The 13,260-nt window shown below is 51.0% G+C and overlaps 2 protein-coding genes across 2 annotated transcripts; one reads left to right on the top strand and one right to left on the bottom strand.

Moving 5' to 3' along the window:
• Positions 1-95: 95 nt before the first annotated feature.
• LOC135185849 (solute carrier family 22 member 13-like) lies at positions 96-5,451 on the top strand. Its single transcript, XM_064162964.1, has 10 exons — positions 96-467; positions 1,374-1,477; positions 1,817-1,971; positions 2,331-2,499; positions 2,838-2,958; positions 3,466-3,560; positions 3,867-4,081; positions 4,374-4,482; positions 4,617-4,827; positions 5,328-5,451. The coding sequence occupies exons 1-10, from the start codon at positions 96-98 to the stop codon at positions 5,421-5,423; spliced, it is 1,647 nt and encodes a 548-aa protein (XP_064019034.1). The 3' UTR covers positions 5,424-5,451.
• Positions 5,452-7,647: 2,196 nt separating this feature from the next.
• Positions 7,648-13,260, bottom strand: LOC135185782 (solute carrier family 22 member 13-like). Its single transcript, XM_064162919.1, has 10 exons — positions 12,853-13,260; positions 11,777-11,880; positions 10,894-11,048; positions 10,609-10,777; positions 10,123-10,243; positions 9,481-9,575; positions 8,837-9,051; positions 8,245-8,353; positions 7,881-8,090; positions 7,648-7,744 (listed from the first exon to the last, which is right to left on the bottom strand). Exons 1-10 carry the CDS (start codon positions 13,258-13,260, stop codon positions 7,648-7,650), a joined length of 1,683 nt encoding a protein of 560 aa, XP_064018989.1.

Below are 13,260 nucleotides of genomic sequence, written 5' to 3'. Positions count from 1 at the left end.
GCCTGTGCCTGCAGAGCTTATCTTAGGTTTAAACATTAATTCCATCCCCCTGAGAAGTCTGTCCCATCACTGTCCTGTTCCAGACGCAGCTCCCAATGTCAGGCATCGGGGACATTTTGAAAGTGCTTGGTGATTTTGGGCCATTTCAGAAATGGCTGGTGCTGTTCACTGTGTTTCCCTGCCTCAGTGTGGCCTTCCACCAGTTTTGCCAACTTTTTATGGTCTCATATGTGCCACATCACTGTGACACCAGCTGGATTCATGCTGTCGGCCCCAACTTGACGGAGGAAGAGCAGCTGAACCTCACCCTGCCCCGAGATGCAGCCGGGGCATACGAGCAGTGCTCCATGTACTCGCCGGTGGACTGGGACCTGGACTCCATCAGGACCTACGGCCTGAATGCCACGGAGAAGTGCCGCAGTGGGTGGGTGTACCCTCCAGGACAGCCACCATCCCTGCTGACCGAGGTCTGTTGGCATCTTTCCACCTGCTGGGGACATGGGAGGGAAGGGATACTCAAATGGGGTAACTGTGCTGCAGTTCAGTTAAAACTGGTGCTGGCCATGGTGCAGTTGGGCTGAGCTTTACATCAGGTATATTCTGGGGACCTGGGCTCCTCCACTCAGCCTCCAGGTGTGATCCATGACACATTGTGTGCAAGCAGGCTGCAGGATAGATACTGCCTGGGCCACAGCCAGAGACAATGGTGGGGCCTTTTGAGTGTCCCTGCACCAGATGCTCCTCTGTAGACAGGACCAAGCTTTGTGCTCAGCCAGCCAGTCCAGCAGAAGGAGGCAGAGCTCAGTGCTTGATTTCTGCTGCCACATGTCCTGGGGAACTGTCAGAGTGAGCAGCTGTGGGGTTCCTGCCTCAGGGTCTTGGTGTCCTATCCCCATCTCAGGGTTGTTGCTGTAAAACCACATCTAACGATGCCAACCATGAGCAGTGCTAAACTGTCATTGCTTTCTGACCTATACATGATCTTCCCCTTGTGGCTTTTTCTGTAGATGTCCTCTGGAAGCTGGCAGTTGCAGCACATCTCTTTAATGGAAACTGCTTAGTACAGGCATTAGTTTCACGTTCATCCCTTTTCCTCAGGGGAGGAAGGCAGTCTGGGAGGAAACAACTTGCTGAGACTCCTGTTCCAAGGCCCACTTGAAAATTTGCCATTCAGAAGGCTTCTCTGGGGGTGCCTGAGCTGGAGATGCATCTTGCAGGTTCCAGTGCTCAAGAGAGGGGCTCCACCGAGTGCCCAGGGGCTTGTCCCACCTCTGACTTCTGTGCTACCTGTGGAGACTCACATCCTTAGAGATGGAATCAGAAAACGTATGGAGTCTATTGAGAATAAAAGCCTGTGTGTTTCCTTCCTCCAGTATGACCTGGTGTGTGACAGGGAGGATCTGAATGACATCTCTCAGTCCATCTACATGTTGGGGCTGTTCCTAGGATCCATGATTTTTGGACCACTAAGTGACAGGTGAGGAAATACTACTCATGTAGGGTCTGTACAAGGCTGTCAGTATACAGAGCTGCACGCTGCTCCAAGCCTGGCTGAGGACTGCACCCCACACGTGTTGTCACCGCACTTCACTAACAGGGACCCTGACCAAAGTCCTCAGGTCCTGTAAAGCCATACAGTGAATGAGAGAGAAAAGGACATTGCATGTATGCAAGGTGCTTCACAGGTCAATACAGAGTCAAGTCTGAGCCTTATTGCCCCCCAAATAGGGTGACAAAACCACTGTGCAACTCACTGGTCTCTTCTCCATCTCCATGGGGTCTCTCCAGATACCAATTGTGTCTTGTTCCTCTCCAGGATCGGCCGCCGGCCAGTCATTCTGATATCCGTCACCCTCCAGGGCTTGTTTGGTCTAGGAACTGCCTTTGTACCCCATTTCTATGTGTACATGGCCTTCAGGTGTGTCGTGGGAGCTTCAGTGTCGGGGATCACCATGACAGTACTGGCCTTAGGTAAGTCGGATGCCCATGCATTAAGGCAGACAGAAGTGGCCTCTTAGGGTGTAATAGAGAAAGACTACAGAAAAGAAAAATAAACATCTACAGCCTGAAGAATGCTGAGATGAGGACAGGTCTTGCTCTGCGCTGTCTTTTGGCACTTTGATGTTTCCTCAGGCTGTGGGGAGCATCTCTCCCATGCTAGTGAGAAAAGGGCAAGGGCAGAGCCTCCACGCTCAGGAGGTCAGGGTGGGGAAAGAGCCCAGTAGCTCTGGGGCATGAAAGATTTTATTTCCCACCTCTGCTCCAGTGAGGGACTCCATGGATGCTGACAAAAACAAGGTGATGTACCTGAACCTTCTTCTTTTTCCCAGCTACAGAATGGATTGGGGTCTCTGCCCGGCCCAAGGCAGTGCTTGGTTCTCATTGCTGTTTTGCAATCGGACAGATGATTTTGGCTGGCTTGAGCTATGGAATTCGCAACTGGAGGCTGCTGCAGATTGCAGGATCTGTTCCTATATTTGCCTTCTTCTTCTATTTCCAGTAAGTGGGATATGGACACAGCTCCTTGCAGACACAGCAGAAGCAAGTGCAGCAGTGAGGCGGCAGCAGCTCAGGAGCAGGCTGGGTATTTCCTGTTCAGAGTGCTGATGCTGGAGGGGCTTCTGCAGAAATCATCACATCTCCTGACGGGCTGCCAAAAGCAGCAAACGGATTGGTTCAGGTCTCCAAATGTGGACTTTTGGGTCTGAAAGTAGGGTATTTAGATCCTCTCTATCACATGTCATGACCATTGCTTGCTGGGTGTGATCACAAGGAGAAGGACTGTGGGGAAACTCAGCAGGTCACAGCAGCATCTCTTCATTTCTTCTCCTTGACAGGGTGCTACCAGAATCAGCTCGATGGCTGGTAACAAAAGGCAGAATAGAAGAAGCCAAGAAGGTCCTTCAGAAAGCAGCATCCTTCAACAAGTGCACCATCCCACCAGAGCTGCTTGAGCAGGTACCTCTAATGGCGTGGGGAACTGCTTCTTGCCTTCAGAGTCTTTCCCCTGTTCTTGGCTTCATAGCAGGCTCTGGAGATGAGGTCATCTGACAAAATTCTCTCTATGCCCACTGGGGACAATTTGGGGGTGGAATGTGGGTAAATATACAGAGACAAGGTCAGGGAGAAGAGTCAAGAGCTTCTGCTGCAGCTCAGCTGGGATCGTTCAGATGCTTCTCTGATTTAATTCTGCTGTGAGAAGGAACATGTGAGCCCTGCTTAGTCCGGGGTTTGCCATGTATGAATACCCAAAGGACATGCCCACCTCGAAGTGTCTATATTGGGGAAATGTTCATCCCAAGAAACCTCCCAGTCATCAAACTACCGCTCGGGGCCCCCAGAGCGCCTGCAATGGAGCCCAGCACTGCTGGGCTGCCTCCCTCCCAGAAGAGTTTGGGCTCCTGCTAAGGCTTTCCTTTGCAGATGAAAAAGGAGTTTGACTCTTTGTCTTTCTGTCTTCTGAAGCTGAAACCTTTGAAACAGACCAAGTCTGGAAGCACTCTGGATCTCTTTCAGAAGAAGCACCTCCGGAAGGTGACTTTAATCATGTCATGTGCCTGGTAAGGTATCCAGTGACCATCCTAAACATAGGTGTGAAGCAAAGAGGAGACAGGGTAGGCAGAACCTTGCATTCGCATCGTGGGTTTGGGTGTTATTGGTGGATTTTTCTCTTCCTGGCTATTCAAGAGGCCATGCACTTTGTGGGGAAGCTTAGAGCCACTCCAGCTTTGGCACTTATGGTATTGGTCTGTTTTTTTGAGCCCTTGTTAATACTGTGGATTAGCCAAGATGTTCTTGTTGGAGATCAATGTTGCATTTGCTCCTGGACAATATTTATGATTGCTGCCACGCTGCCTGGCTTTCAGGTTTGTGAACAGCCTTGTCTACTATGGGCTGAGTCTGAACGTGACAAATTTTGGTCTGGACATCTACCTGACACAGCTTGCATTTGGAGCAGTGGAAATCCCAGCCCGTGTTGGTTGTATCTTCATGTTGCAGTGGTTTGGGAGGAAGAAAAACCAGGCTGTTCTCCTGCTGCTGAGTGGTCTGGTGTGTCTTGTCATCACTGTGATCCCTGAAGGTGAATACCCTCTTCCTATCCTGAAAGAACAAACTCTGGGACAGGGAGGCAAAGAGCTCCAATCCTTCCCGTGATGGTGCAGGTCCTGTGCATGAGCTGACCCTGGTGCCACGGTCTCAAGGGACTTGGTTAAATCCCCAAGAGCTGCTTCTTGATCCCTATTCAGGCACTGTTCAGTGGCGATGGTTCCCTGCAGATGACACAGCTGTCACTACACACCCTCAGCCTCCATCCCTGAGCGGTGCAGGGCCCTCCCTCATCCCACAGCAGTGGTCTCTCCTCCTCCTCTCAGATCAGCCTGTGACAACCACGGTCCTGGCCATCATCGGCAAGTTTACTGCCTCGGCCTCCTTCTCCACTTCCTACATCTACTCTGCGGAGCTCTTCCCCACGGTCATTAGGTAAGCTCTCCCCAGGCATCGCAGCTTCACTCTGCTGGTGGCAGTCTTGGGCTGTCCCCACGGCTACACTTAGTCCTGTGGTGGCTTGGAGGGCTGAGCTCTGCCTGTTTCTCCCATTTCCCCTCTCTTGCCAGGCAGACTGGCGTGGGCTTATGCTCGATGGTGGGGCGGGTATCAGGCGTCATCGCCCCCCTGATCTACCTCCTGGACCGCTACCACCGGGCCATCCCCATGGCTATCTTTGGGAGTGCCCCCGTGGTAGGGGGGCTGCTCTGCTTCCTGCTGCCTGAGACCTGTGGCACTGACCTGGCAGATGACACAGGGGATGGCCATCCCCCAGCAGAGGTGGGTATCCCAGTGGTCCTGTGCTGTTTCTTGGGCATGGACATGAGCTGCAGGAGGCTTACATCATTGCATGGGCTGTGGGTTTCTTAGAGAGCTTACAGTGTTGAAAGGGCAAGGAGCAGAGCTGGCCTGCTGCAGAGGAAGGGAAGAGGCCCCTTTACCCTACCCATGGTGATCACCTCTTAGTTCCTGTCCATAAGACAGGAGGACTCCAGAAATAGCTGGTGCTTCTCTGGTCTCACCCTCTGCAGGAGAAGAGCTGATGCCTTGTACCCATGTCCTTTGGCTTTCAGCCCCTAGCTCCCAGCCTTTGTTCCCCATGGGGCCTGGTGGAATTGCAATCCAATACTCATCCTGCTGGGAGAGGAATGTCTGCAGAAGCCCATATAGCAAGTGGGGAATGGAAAGCCAAGCTGCTCAAGGCTGCGTGTTTCAGAGGTGGCTGCCATCAGCTCATAACAGATCTGTCTTTGCTGTTAGACTCTTTTCCCTTTCATTAGGTCTGTGAAAATGCCAACGGCAGCTCTGAAAAGAGAGACGTGAAAGGAAAAGACCATGGCCAAGACGAAGAGTACACACAGACCACTCGCTTCTAGCTGGGCCTGCAAGCAGCTGTAGCTAAAGGCAGCCTAGTGCTGTGCTGGCATTGTGGACAGGCAGGTCTCCGTTTGCAGGGCATCACCACCTCTCGAGCAGTCACTGCCAATTCTTGGGTCTCTTTTACTGTTTTTCCTTCCTGTATCTCCCTCTATAGCTTGCCCCCAGGCACTGCACTCTGTCTCTGGTGTTTAGCAGTGCTCTCCCCGGAGGAAATCTGATGCTTTTCATTTAAGGGAAAAAGAGGAGGGCATCATAAACCAGGATGGTGCCATTTTCTCTTCCTTTTTCCTGTCGTTATGTTCAGGAACCTGAGACTGTAAACTTTGTCCAAGTGAGACTCCTGCTAGAGCACTTGAGCAGACTTGCAACAGAGTAGTGTGCTCACTAAAGAGAAAGCCAGAGCAGGTGCAGCACTGAAAACAGTCTCACTTGCAAGGAGGAGTGACTTCTCTTGACTGTCTGCCATGATCTTCTCATCCTCTCTTAAAAACACACCTTGTTATTTTCTCTTTTTCTGAATTTGAAACACCCAACTGACAAAGACAGAAGAGGTGAGCAAGGACGTCTAACAGGCAGCAGAACTCCCACCTCAGAGCTGTTGGTTTTGAATTAAAGCATGTAATGATGCTTTCTTCCTGGAGAATTGTGCTGTTGGGCTGTGATGTAAGACCACATTCATTTGCAGCTGACAACTGTGGCAGCTGATCTCTGAGAGGAATATCTTCCTGGGAACCATCAAGTCAATTCTACTCTTTCTAGTCTGTTCCTTCTTGCTCTATCCTTTCCTGTCTTTAACTGGTCTTGGGCCACTTTTGTCTTATATTACAAAGAGAAAAACATGCTTCTCCTGTGCTTCCCTTCCTCAGACCTTGGCTCCCTCAGGATGACTTTCTGTTACCATTGGCTTGGTAAAAATGAAGCCCAGAATCTACATGGTGGTGGTGTTCCAGATTTGTCTGTGTGCAGCTCACAGGCTATTTGCTGACAATGTCCAGAAGCTTTCAAAGCAGAGTTTATTTCTTTTCCCTGCATGCTTTTCAAGGATCAAAGGATCTCATGAATATACAGGTTGAAGAAATAAAGTGACATGCAACAGTGCCCCACCAGGAAGGGCTATCTGTGGTGCCATCTCTCTGGCACTGCTATTCAAGGGATTTGCTGTGGTGCTCCTGCTCAGTGTCCGTGAGTATAGAAAATTATATCAGACATGAGAGCAAAGCCTCTCTCCTGACGTCGACTTCCTCATATAGACAGTGCCAAAGCCCAGATGCTGCAAATGCCCTACCTCATCTCCATGGCCTCTGGGGGCTATCACAAAAGAAAAAAAAAAACAGTAAATTAACATCAGCTCCAGGCAAATCTGGCCAGGATTTGAGATAACTCAGGCCTCAAAGTGCCATTTATTACAGCACAAAGCAAGCGAGACAAAGAGATGCTGCAGTCATGAGTGCCGAGCCTTCTGCCACCAAGGGTAGTGCTGAGGTGTGAGGAGGTAGATTGCTCCAGGAAAGGACACTACATACATTCTTGGCTTCTAGTCAAGCAGTGCAGGAGAGGAGGGCACTCTTCTCTTTCTTTGTAGTGACACTGGATGGCAACAAAATATTGTGGCCAAGCAAGGTGGTTGTTAGAAGCTGACAGCTTTCCCCACGACTGGGGAAAGCTGTCCAGATAGGCACTCAGTTTAACTGCCCTTGAACTAGAGCACACACCACACAGCTCAAGAGGCTTCCTCAGCTGCTCACAGAACAATATGTAAATGCAGGTTGTTCATCTGAAGACTTGGCAATAAGAAAAAGTCCTAACTGCACCCAGCCATTCCACTCTAACCCTCTCTTTCTGCATTGTTGGTGGCCGATGGAAACCAAACACGCTTCCACCTGCCTGATAAATGGCAGACCTACAGTTCCTGTGTGAAAAACACTCCAGAGTCAATAGCAGGTAAAGGCCAATTGTGAAGCAGCAAGAAAAAAACCCCAAATCACCACCATCTGTTATTCACATACTGCATTACAAGTGTGTCTTATCAAACTCAGAGGATAATGTATACGATGGATGCAGAAACTCAAACTCAACACCACACACAAAGCAAAGCTACAGAGGTGTGTGACAGGCTCTCAGTGACATCCTGATCCAACGTGGAGGCTTGGGCTGACGAGGAAGCTGATGGTTTGCTTTAACAGCAGATGGCTCAGACTAGACTTTTAGTATGTGTTTGGTTCATAACTTGTTCTCTGAGCTTTGGTATACATCCTTCTCCAAGTCTACTCCATCCTCTGTGGTGCCTTTCTTGGGCAAAACTTCCAGCTTGTTGCTTCTGAAGACAAGGAGGAAAAACAAAGAGATGCCCTTGTTCCCATCCTGCTTCCCGACGCACTGCTCTCTGCCCTGCACAAACATGCCTCTGCGTGTGTGGGGGCTTCTGCCTTAAATTCAGAGCTTGTGGTACCCACCTGGGCTTAGGAGTGGCCTCTCCTGTGCTGTCTGCTAACTGATTGCCACGGGTCTCAGGCAGCAGGAAGCAGAGCAGCCCCACAACCACAGGGGGACTCCCAAAGACGGCCATGGGGATGGCCTGGTGGAACTCTCCCAGGAGACGGATCAGGGGCGCCATGATCCCTGCAATCCGTGCTGACATGGAGCATAGTCCTGCGCCGGTCTGTCTGGGGAGGGGAGGGAAAAGGGGAGGTCAGAGCAGTGCTCAGCATCCCCTGGTCCACTGTGGTATAATATATGGCTATGGGGACAACAGGCTCTTGTCCCACCACTGTCAGCAGCTGTGGCAGTGTCGTGCGTCAGTGCATGGGGAGACCTCACCTGATGATTGTGGGGAGGAGCTCTGCAATATAGACATAGGAGCTGGAGAAAGAGGCTGTGGCTGTAAACTTGCCGATGATGGCCAGGACAGTGATGGCCACAGTCTGATCTGAGGGGGAGGAGGAGAGACTGCCGTTGGGGAAGGTTTAGTTGGGAGGGAAGACTTCTGCAGTGGTATTTCTTGGCACAAACCATTCCAGAGGACTTACCAAGAAAATCTACCAACTAGCCCACTGGAAATTGTTTTCAACACACCCTTGCCTGGACAATACTCTCTGGACAACCGTTAAAGAGAACCCAGGTTTCTGCTGAGGCCCTGCACATGTCCCAGATTAGCAGCATGTGTAATAGGCAGTACCTGCCAAGGGCAAGGAGCTGTGTAGGGATCAAGCACAGCACTGATGAAGATAGAAGTCATAGCAATAGGAAACCTGACCAGTGGGAGCCCTGGGCTGTGTCACTCAAGGCAGCACAGAGCCCAGAGCAAGCCCTGCTCTGCAGCCAGCAGGGCTGGGAGGGCAGATCTGGCCCAAAATGGAGCTGCCTGGGCCTGGCCTTGGCTCTGCTCTTGACTTGCAGAGAGGTCTTTCACCTTGAGGAATGCCAGCGATGATGAGACACATCAAGCCTGAGAGCAGCAGGAGAACTGCCTGGGTTTTCTTCCTCCCAAACCACTCAAGCAGGAAAATGCAGGACAGACGAGCTGGTAACTCCACTGCCCCAAAGGCAAGCTGTGTCAGGTAGACGTCCAGACCAAAACTTGACACGCTGAGGCTCAACCCATAGTAGACAAGACTGTCTGCAAACCTGAAATTCAAGTGAAGTTGAACAGGACGTGGAACCAGATGGAGTTTCCAGGGGGTTTTAGCCTCAAAGTTTGGACTACACACAACTTGTTTTAGCACCCTGCAATCTCTGTGGTGCTTCTGGGCACCACCTGTGCCAATTCTGTGGGATGTAGTTGCATAAGATACAGGAGTATGAATGGTCAGCAACTTTAAGACTGCACCTACAGAGGCACAAAAACATACAGCACAGGGATTGCCACAGCATCCTGAATAATCCCTTGCCCCTAGGCATTAGATCCATTCCATTATGGAGAAATAAAAGATAGAAGACAAATACATAGATGCAAACACAACCCCAAAGAGCATACAAAATGAATCTACATTTCTTGTCAGCCTTCAATCTCTTCTTCACCTGGAAGAAGAAAAATTGGACCAGGTTATGGCTTACCAGGTGAGTGACATGATCAGCGTCACCTTACGGAGGTGTTTATTCTGAAAGAGGTCCAGAATGCTTCCAGACTTGGTCTGTTTCAAACCTTTCAGCTTCAGAAGACAGAAAGACATGGAGCCAGATTGGTCAGAGGAAATTCAGGGCTCAGTCCTTTTTCATCTGCAGCTAATGGAAAGCCTTTGTAGGAGCCCAAGCAGTTCTGGGGGGAGGGCAGCCCAGTGGGTCTGGGGCTCTTGTGCAGATGAATGTTTCACCATTGTAGACACATTGAGGTGGGTTTGTCCTTTGGGCGTTTATGCATGGAAAACCACAGACAAAATGGAGCCCTTGTGCTCACCCTCATTACTCCTGCAGCACTTACGTAAGTAAAGCCAGGGAAACATTTTGAGTCCTTTCTATATCCCAAGATAGACTCTAAAAAGCTGCATGCTGAGGCTTACAGAAGTTCTGACTCTTCCCTGACCTTGTCTTGTACACAGAAATTGAAGCTGCAGTCACCCACATTCCATCCCCAAATTGTCCCCAGTGGGCATAGAGAGAATTTTGTCAGATGACCTCATCTCCAGAGCCTGCTATGAAGCCAAGAACAGGGGAAAGACTCTGAAGGCAAGAAGCAGTTCCCCACGCCATTAGAGGTACCTGCTCAAGCAGCTCTGGTGGGATGGTGCACTTGTTGAAGGATGCTGCTTTCTGAAGGACCTTCTTGGCTTCTTCTATTCTGCCTTTTGTTACCAGCCATCGAGCTGATTCTGGTAGCACCCTGTCAAGGAGAAGAAATGAAGAGATGCTGCTGTGACCTGCTGAGTTTCCCCACAGCTCATCTCCTTGTGATCACACCCAGCAAGCAATGGGCATCCTATATGTCAGATGAGTCCATATACCTCCTCAGGTTAGTTTTCCTAGGCTCACATTTAGGCCCCAAAGTCCATATTTGAAAACCTAAAGTAAACTACCTGTGCTCTCAGAGGTCCCCCAGGAGATGTGATGATCTCTGCAGAAGTGCCTCCAGCATCAGCACTCTAATGGGAAAGTTCCAGCCTGCTCCTGAGCTGCTGCCTCCTCACTGCCATCCCTTTCTGCCCACTGCTGTCATGTCTTACAAATCTGCCTCCTGCTCCTTCTTACCAGATGTAGAATAAAAGGGCCAACATTGGAGCAGATCCTGCTATCTCCAGCAGCCTCCAGTTGCGAATTCCATAACTGACTCCAGCCAAAGCCATCTGCCCGAGGGCAGAAAGGCAGTGGCTGAGAAGCACTGCCTTGGGCCGGGAGGAGGCACCAACCCATTCTGTACCTGAGAAAGAGAACAAAGGTTCAGCGTTAGCCTTTTCATTGCATGCAGGACTATCTTTCTAACTGAATGCTGTGAGACCACGTCTGTCTGCCTCATGCCAAGGCCATCCTACTCACCCAAGGTCAAGGCAGTGATCAGAATTCCTGACACTGCAGCCCCCACGACACACCTGAAGGCTATGTACACATAGAGATGGGGCGCAAAGGCAGCTCCTAGCCCAAACAAGCCATAGAGGCAGATGGAGATCAGAAAGGCTGGCCGGCGGCCGATCCTGGGAAGAAGAGTGAAAGCACAGTTGGTGCCTGGAGTGCCCCCACTGGCTTGGGGACAAGCCCAAGTGGAATGCAGTTCGCACGAGAGGAGACTTGGCCCCCATGTGAACAAGCTCTGTGCTCCTCAGGATTTAACCAGCAGCAAAAGTAGCATCTTCGTTTTTGACCTGTCTTGGGGTTTGTAAAGGCGAAGAAGATGCTGATAAAGGAACTAGGCCTAGAAGAACCCTTAGGTCCCCTCTCTTGAGACTAGTGAGGATCTGATTGAAATAGACATTAGCGCTGGTTCTCCTGTGAGGTAGCCTGTACACATGCCATGTGTGCCCTTTTGCCTTCCAGGTCCCCTCTGTACCGCGTCCTCTAGGGAGCTGAGGACCTCCATTCGGGTCACCATGAGCTGAGCAGAGCTGCAGGAGTGAGGGATGTATGGTCTGGTTAACACAGCTGACCATGAGGCCAGCTTTGAACACATTGAGGCTCCTGTGATTCCTGGAGACACTCTTAAGTGGGGCACCACAGGAGCTGGACCTGCATCTGTCTCCCTCTCTTTTCAACCCTTAGGCATCTACAGGCATATCAGTTAGCCCCAGATGCCCTTACTCAGGCAAGGGGATCGGGTTCTGTTGATGGAGTATTTTATGCTCTGTGCATGGACATCCTGAGCTCTGAGCAGTACTCCCTGTGGGTGCTGGGCGATGACTCTGGGAAGGTGTCTGTGTTTCCTCACCTGTCACTCAGTGTCCCAAGGATTATGGATCCTAGGAGAAGCCCTGCCATGTAGATAGACTGGGAGATGTCATTCAGGTCCTTCCTGTCACACACCAGGTCAAACTGGAGGGAGGAAACACAGCTGCTTTTGTTCTTGACAGACACCAGCTACTTTCTGTGAGCTCTTGCTCCGGCCCCTGGGAGCAGAGGGGCCACCTTCAAGGACATGGTGTGCACATAGGTCACAAGTCAGTGGTGAGACAGACATAGAAGGTGCACAGTCTGCCTGGCTTCATGATGCGTGGCTATGGAGTGCTGGAAGCTTTGGGCACAGAGCTTTGGGGTAGAGCTGTAGGAGTAGGAGTGGGAGGGGATGCAGCAGCGGCTGAAGATGTGCTGGAGAAGCTCACTATAAAATGAGCAGAGTGCTCCAGGGACCCCAAGGAGCCTTTGCAAATATCAGAGGCTGGACTCCATCCTCCAGTTTCAGCTCAGAGGAAGGTACTTATACAAAAGTGTTGGAGCTAGGAGTGAGGGAAGGTGGGAGAGAGAGGAAGGAGTGAGGGGAGGTGATCTGACAGATACAGAGGTCCAGAGAGGGAGCAGTTGGGGATTTTGAGACTCAGAGCCTTTGTTCAACTGCATGCCCTCAATACATCTTGTCCTGAAGATCTCTGAAGGCCCCAGAAATATCAATGACAAGCCCTAGAAAGGTAAATATCTTTCACTGGGAAGACAATGTGAAGAGTAGCAGGCTGAGGAACAAGGGAAAGGGTGTCAGGGAGAGCTAAAAGGCCCTCCAGGCAAGATATCACAAGATAAACCTCCTAGGTACTGGAAAGGGGAGAGGTGGTGGGCAGAGCAAGTGCTGAACTCGCACAGACACTGAGTTAGCCTGTTGCCCCTCTGGGCACCTCAGAACAGACTGCCTGAAACAACCTCCCAGGGATTACAGCTGCAGTCTTTGTGGTGGACCAAGGTCCTACAGTGCCTGGTGTAACTCTCAGCCTCAGCACTGCGTTACCAAACTAGAGGATAGGATATGACCATCTCTTCCCTCCCATGTCCCCAGCAGGTGGAAAGATGCCAACAGACCTCGGTCAGCAGGGATGGTGGCTGTCCTGGAGGGTACACCCACCCACTGCGGCACTTCTCCGTGGCATTCAGGCCGTAGGTCCTGATGGAGTCCAGGTCCCAGTCCACCGGCGAGTACATGGAGCACTGCTCGTATGCCCCGGCTGCATCTCGGGGCAGGGTGAGGTTCAGCTGCTCTTCCTCCGTCAAGTTGGGGCCGACAGCACGAATCCAGCTGGTGTCACAGTGATGTGGCACATCCAGAACCATGAACTCTTGGCCAATCATCTGGAATGGAAGAAGAAACTGTGGGAGAGAGGTGAACAGTACCACCAATTTCTGATATGGCCCAAACTCCCCCAGAACATTCATGAGCTCTCCAAACTCAGCCATGGTGACTGCCTCTATGGGCAGGCTGCACTGGGGCAT

Source organism: Pogoniulus pusillus, chromosome 23, assembly GCF_015220805.1.
Source record: "Pogoniulus pusillus isolate bPogPus1 chromosome 23, bPogPus1.pri, whole genome shotgun sequence".
NCBI lineage: Eukaryota > Metazoa > Chordata > Aves > Piciformes > Lybiidae > Pogoniulus > Pogoniulus pusillus.
This window is presented reverse-complemented; position numbering and strand designations above follow the sequence as displayed.

Coding starts and splice junctions, on each gene's coding strand:
- LOC135185849 (XM_064162964.1), top strand. CDS start 96: ATGTCAGGCATCGGGGACATTTTGAAAGTGCTTGGTGATTTTGGGCCA. Junction 1,972..2,330: donor CATGACAGTACTGGCCTTAG/GTAAGTCGGATG, acceptor TCTTTTTCCCAG/CTACAGAATGGATTGGGGTC. Junction 3,561..3,866: donor TTAATCATGTCATGTGCCTG/GTAAGGTATCCA, acceptor CCTGGCTTTCAG/GTTTGTGAACAGCCTTGTCT.
- LOC135185782 (XM_064162919.1), bottom strand. CDS start 13,260: ATGCCCCAGTGCAGCCTGCCCATAGAGGCAGTCACCATGGCTGAGTTT. Junction 8,354..8,836: donor CATCGCTGGCATTCCTCAAG/GTGAAAGACCTC, acceptor CCTCCCCCTCAG/ATCAGACTGTGGCCATCACT. Junction 7,745..7,880: donor GAGGCCACTCCTAAGCCCAG/GTGGGTACCACA, acceptor CCTTGTCTTCAG/AAGCAACAAGCTGGAAGTTT.